The 6,085-nt window shown below is 62.9% G+C and overlaps 1 protein-coding gene across 1 annotated transcript; it reads left to right on the forward strand.

Moving 5' to 3' along the window:
* The first annotated feature begins 34 nt into the window (after positions 1–34).
* LOC128628452 (translation initiation factor IF-2-like) lies at positions 35–5,787 on the forward strand. The gene is made up of 2 exons (XM_053672499.1): positions 35–839; positions 2,100–5,787. Exons 1-2 carry the CDS (start codon positions 718–720, stop codon positions 3,022–3,024), a joined length of 1,047 nt encoding a protein of 348 aa, XP_053528474.1. The 5' UTR covers positions 35–717; the 3' UTR covers positions 3,025–5,787.
* Positions 5,788–6,085: the final 298 nt, after the last annotated feature.

The following is a 6,085-nucleotide window of genomic DNA, read 5'->3' on the forward strand; positions in this document are numbered from 1 at the left end:
GCCGGCCCCCCTCGCCTTGGTCCTGGACTCGCTGCCTCCGCTGGGGAGAATGGAACTTCGGGAGACAGTTTGGGGGTTCCTGCCTGTGAACAGCTGGGGCAGGTGCTGGCTTCCCGTGGAGGGAAGTGACCCTTTCCACCTAGTCCCTCAGGTAGCCCCAGGTCTCCTTGGTGCCCAGACCTGGGCTCAGGTGTGCTGGGCAGGTGAAACACCAGCCTGCCTTGGGGAGATGCACCCCAGTCCCAGGCAGGGGTCCCTGCAGGGCTGGGGCAGGTGTGCAGGTACAGCGTGGGCCCCACTCCCACAGAGGGAGCTGGGGACAAGTGAGGAAGGTGGGCCAGCACCTGGTGTGGAGGGAGGGCTCACACGCACTTTCCCTCCTCCTCGCTGGTGGAGGGGCTCCCTGGGCATTCAGCCTGGCAGGTGGGCAGTCTGCACAGGAGCCGGTCACCGGGACGCAGGGCAGGGCTTCTCTGTCGAGCTGGTGCCCTTCGTTCAGCAGTCCGGCTGAACGCCGCCACGGCCGCCCCTGCGCCCTGCTCCTCCGACGAGCGCACCTTCATCTGTCCACGGTCACATCGCCACGCTCCACGGACAAGGTCGCTCCTGAGCATCTGTGCCTCGGACAGCACCGCGTGCCGGGACAGCAGCGGGGCCTTGCCGCCAGCTCCCTCCCTGCCCCGGTGCCGGCGGGCGTCAGCCGCCCTGGGAGCTGCGATGCAGGAGGAGGCTGAGTCACAGCGGAGGGCTCGCCCGCATTGTCTGCCGCTCCTACCACCGGAGTGTCCTTCCCTGCACAGAAAGAGACTGTGCAAGTGTGTGGGCGTGTGCACATACAGGTGAGTGCACACACGTGTGTGCTGGGTGTGCGTGTGCATGTGGACCTGCGGGCTTCTAGAAGGCTGTGGGGAGGAGCTCTGTCCATGGGGAGGACCAGGGCGCACACCACTCAGCAGAGCCTGGCGGCACCTGCCATCGAGACTCACCTGAAGCAGCGGCCGTAAAGCGTGCTAAGCAGGCCGGTCACAGAGGGGCCGGCAGAGCCCCTCAGGTGGAAGGATTCCAGTCCCTCGTAGCCATGAGCCTTGACAGAGGAGAACGGCTGTGGGGGTTTGTGCCTTCCTCTCATGGCCTGTGTCCACGCCGTCACCCCCCTGCTCATCAGGACACGGGGCTCCCGTGTGGTCCTGACGTCCGCAGGACTCAGCGGTATGTGTGTGCCTGTGAGTGTGCACGTATGTGCATGCAGTGGGCACGCAGAGCCCCGGGGACCTTCTGGGCCCTGCAGCTGTGACGGCCACAATGGCCCAGCTGGCCAGTGGCAGGCGAGGGCGCTGTGATGTTCCTGCCTCCGCCGAGTCACGCAGCCTGTTCCTTTCAGGGCTCTGCTCGAAGGCCCCACTTCTGCTAAAAATAACGGGCTCTGACTGGGGGTGGGGAGCAGTGGGGGTGGCCCCGTGAGGCGCTTGGATCCAGGGCTAGTTGCAGTCACCTTGCGCTGCATTCAGCCCTGGTGGCTCCCGGAGCACTGTCCCCAGGCACCCTGCTTCTGGGCCTGGGTGTGCAGGGCGGCCGGGAACCTGGTGCTTTGGGTGCACTCCCCAAACCCTCAGCTGAGCCCACCCTGAGGCCCACTCTGGGTGCTGCAGCCCCGCAGACCCTGCCAGCCATCCTCCTCCGCTCTTTCGTCCCTCCTACGGACGGCCGCAAAGCCAGGCCGTGGGCACGAGACTCCGGGGGTTGCAGCAGGGCACCCTGGGCCTGGGCTCGGACACGTACCCGCTGGAGGCAGAGCCTTCACGGCTGACAGCAGACAGGGCCTCGCTCACCCCGCCTGCTCCCTGGCTGGGCATCAGCTGACACCATCCAGGGAGGGAGGCAGAACCTCTCAGACTCAGAATTCTGACGTTTCGTTTCACTGAATCAAAGGACCAAGGCTATGAGCGCCAGCCAGACAGCATGCAGCCAGCATGGGATGGGCTAGTGGCGTGCACAGGGGTCCTGGGGACAGGGAAGCAGGAGCCAATGTCCCTCAGTGCCCAGGGGCTTGTCTGAGAAGGCTGCAGTGCATTAGCTCCTGACTTTCGCTTTTTAACCAGAAATCTGCCAGTGACCTGCTTTGGAAACAAAGTCTCTGCAGACGCAGCCAGCGTGAGAGGGCCCGTCGGGGCCACGCTGGACTCTGCGTCTTCCTGGGGAAAGGTGCAGGCCCAGGCCACTGGCGGGTGGAGGCGAAGCTGGAACGACACGTCTGGAAGCACTGCCGGTCGGTCACCATCCGGCTGCAGAGAGGCTGGGGACATGTGCCCCTTGGGTGCCAAGAGGGAACTGGCCCCTGGCGCCGTCCCTAGAGACAGCACATGCCCGGAGCGTGGAGCCCCCCACTCGCTGTCTGTGGTCGGGCTGCCCTCGGAGACTAATGTGGACAGCGGGTCAGGTGTGCCTCGGGCGGTTGCCTGCCCAGTCGGGGCCCCTGCAGCCTCATCCTCCCCGCCGGTCACTGACTGGGGGCCAGCCCAAGCCGCCTCATGGCTTCCTGACCACGGCCAGTCACGGAGGCCGGTTAGCCTTCCTCCACTCTGGCCACACACAGAGGGGCCCGGTGCCCCTGTCCCGCAGCCTGGGGACCGCATGGCTGAGGCAGAGCCGGGACGGCAGCGGGCAGAGCAGGATGATTTGCAGGGATGGAGTGGGACCTGCCCTCCTCCATCAGCCCCCGAGCTGCCTCCCTGCATCCAGTTCAGTTGCCGTCGGCAGCAGGCCTCTCCAAAGAAACAGAGCCATTGGTGCAGAGAAGAAAGGAGGCCTGAAGGAACCGCTGAGGAGGCTCTGGGGCACACAGGTCCCTCCAGGAGCCGCCTGTCAGCTGGAGTCTTGGGGAGCTGGTGCCAGACAGGGGCTCCCAGCTCAGCTGTGCATCCTCCACCCGCCCTGTTTGAGCGCTTGCGTTGGGTGAGGCTGTCTGCTGCCCGACCCCGCTGCCAACCTCATCTGAGAAGACCCTCACCGACCCACCCAGAATAATGTTTAGCCAACACACAGGCACCCCGGGACCCAGCTGGGTTGATACAAAAATAAACATTGTGGTTCTTAAAGGTCAGCAATTCGACCCCACAGAGCAGCTCTGAGCTCTGGGCTCCTCCGAGTCAAACTCAGCCGGTGACAGGGAGGCGCTTGTGCTCTGGTACTGGACACGGCCTGCCAGGGGCAGCTGTGCAGGTTGTGCCCCGCAGGGCGCCGTGGCTGGGGCCGAGCTGGCCCTGGTCTTAGCTGTGCATTCTCAGCCCTTCTGCTCACGGTCCCAGAGGAGGCCCCTGGCTCCAGCTGGCCTGGGAGGCCACCCTGAGGCCGCCCCCAGCACCACACCCCCGGCAGGTGAACACATCCCACAGCCTCATGGGCACAGCGGCAGGGCGCTGGCTTGGAGGCAGGCTTGCTGAGTGGGCACCGGCAACTGGGCACTCACCGCCAAGGCCGGGCCCTGCTCCGGGCAGCTGGGCAGTGGAAGAGACCAGCTCTCAAGGCCCTAAACAGTGACCAAATGTGTCACCTCACACAGCCCATGTGGGGAGGTGGGAGGGGGGACCAGTGGTGGCCTGTGGTCCCTGTGGCTCTGGGGGTCCCCTGCTGGTGGCTGTCAGGGCTGCAGGCGCCCAGAGCCACCAGCAGATCCCAGGGGCTGCCTGGCTTAGCCCAGGGCCCAGGTAGTCAGAGCCCAGCAGCGTCCAGCTCGGAGCAGAGAGGGACCCCCCCAGGGCCAGGGCCCCAGGGAGAAGCTGGCGGTAGAGCCTGCATCACACGGACTCGCAGCCGCAAAGCCGGAGGCAGCTCCCCACTGGCCCTTGACGGAAACGTCTGCTGCCCCTCGTGGGGCTGCAGCAGAGCTCACCTCAAGCGACCCGGACGGGAGGGGGTCTGAGTGACACCGGGTCCTGTTAGCACCTGGCGGTGCCTGCTGAAGCCACGGAGGCTCGGTTCCCCTGCTCGGCCTGCTCGCAACCAGGCAGGGAGGCCGCTTGTCCCGAGTCCCCAGCACGGGAAGTGGGAGTGAGAGACAGACCAAACTCAACAGAAACAAGATAACAGGGGCAGAGGGGCCGGAGCCCCCCAGGGCTGATCGCAGAATGCAGGACCAGAAGGGTCATGTGAAAGTCTCCGGACTGAATACTCTGGCTCCAGGGATCGGTCCACTCGGAAGGGACTGCAGCCAGACGTGAAGTGGCTTCAGCACCTGCAGTCGGGACAGAACAGGACCCCGGCGGCCTTGGCTAGCAGACACGGGCAGGTGGGAGGGAGGGAGACCGTCGCTGCCCCAGGGGGCCGGCCCCCAGGCTGGGGCCCTGGGACGGAGAGGACACACGGGGCTCTCTTGCCGCCGTGAGACGTGCGTGAGGAGCAGCGTGGTCGTCATCGCCGGGGAGCGGGGTCACACCTGTCCTCCAGTTTGTCCGCGTGGTCGCCCCCGCACAGCCTCTCTGTGTCTCACTGGACCTGTCCTCCCTATGTGACCGAGCGCCCACCATCTGTCCCCATCCACCCACCAGCCCCTACTCGTCCCCCTCTGTCCTCCCGGCTCCCGTCTGCAGGTTCCACTCGCCCTTCCAGCACCTGCCACCACACAGCACCTTAAAAACTTGAGGGGGCACATATATAAAAAGTGAATTTTTCTTTTATGAATTCAAGTTCACACCAAGGGATTTAATTTACTTATTGTTATTTTAAGCCACTAAGCAATGTTTATAGCATTAAGTGATTACATAAGAAAAGAAATGTCTCAAATAGAACCAGAGAGACAGCAAACTAAGGCCCAAGTAAGCGGAGAAAAGGGGACAATAAAGAGCAGAAATCAATGAAATGGAAAACAGAAAATAAAGAAAATGACAAAACCAAAAACTGCTTTTTTAATTATCAAAAATATTGATAAACCTATAGCCAAATTTATCAAGAAAAAGCACACAGATCACCAATACCAGAAATGAAAGAGGGCATTTCATACCGATCCTAGAGACATAAAAGGAATGAAAAAGTTTTTAAAAAATCATTTCAGCTTTATTAAGGAACACTTTTCACACCATGAGAGGAGCGACCTGTGGGGCATGACGTGGCCGGGTCTATGCCAGCAAATCTAGAGAGCGCGGGGACAGTCTCCTCAAAGGACACCGCTGCCGCTCACTCCAGGAAAAAAATAACACAGACGGCCCTAAATGTGTTTAAACATTAAAGTCTCATCATCTCCCCAGAAAGAACACCTCCACCCTGGGCGGGCCGGCAGGTGAGCTCCGCCAGGTTCCTGAGCAGGCAACACGGCCGGCTGCGTGGCCTCTTACAGCAGGCGGAGAAGGGGGCCGCCCCGCTCATTTTACACCATCAGCCCCCAAACCCACTAAAACAAGGCAGAAACGTCGCGCGGAGAAAACTGAAAGCGAGGCCCCTCAGGGTCACGGACACAGGGCAGAGCGCGTGGTCCTCCTGCCCCCTCAGCTGCAAGAGCGGCTTTGTCTTTCCCTCCTGCAGGTGCCCCCGGCTGGTCCGTGCCCCCCCCCGCGTCTGTGCCACCCAGGGGGGCAGGTCTTCCTGTGTTGCCACAGGCAGGTGGGGGTGCTGTTCCCCAGGAAGCCACTGTGGGATGACCGCAGGGGAGTGACCTGCCCCGCCCAGTGGACCGGCCTCCACGTGTCTGTGTGGGCAGAGCCGGACCCCACTCCCAGGCCCTGGGGACACAGCGTGGGCCTTGGTCACAGGCAGCGGAGTCAGCCACCACATGGATGACTGAGAAAGAAAAGCCGTCAATAAGCTCGACAGACGCAACAGAAATAATGTGGACCAAGTCCACCGTCAGGGGAGGACTCTGAGACCAGAAATCGACACAACCTGACACGAGCTGTTTGCGAGAGACCTGCAGCTCCCGTCGCACTGGAGGCCTGGAGACCCGAGGCCCCTGAGACCACCCTGCCCGCTGCCGTGGGCACCCGGGCCTCGGGGACGGCAGGACAGGGAGCCACGGCGGCGGGGGAGGAAGCAGCGAGCACCTCCTCCTTCCCTGCAAGGCCGGGCACGACATGGTGAGGAGGCTACACAAATGGCC

The sequence above is a fragment of the Artibeus jamaicensis genome, unplaced genomic scaffold (genome assembly GCF_021234435.1).
Source record: "Artibeus jamaicensis isolate MK-2021 breed Jamaican fruit bat unplaced genomic scaffold, CSHL_Jam_final contig_76, whole genome shotgun sequence".
NCBI classification, from domain to species: domain Eukaryota; kingdom Metazoa; phylum Chordata; class Mammalia; order Chiroptera; family Phyllostomidae; genus Artibeus; species Artibeus jamaicensis.

Coding starts and splice junctions, on each gene's coding strand:
- LOC128628452 (XM_053672499.1), top strand. CDS start 718: ATGCAGGAGGAGGCTGAGTCACAGCGGAGGGCTCGCCCGCATTGTCTG. Junction 840..2,099: donor GTGGGCGTGTGCACATACAG/GTGAGTGCACAC, acceptor CTTTTTAACCAG/AAATCTGCCAGTGACCTGCT.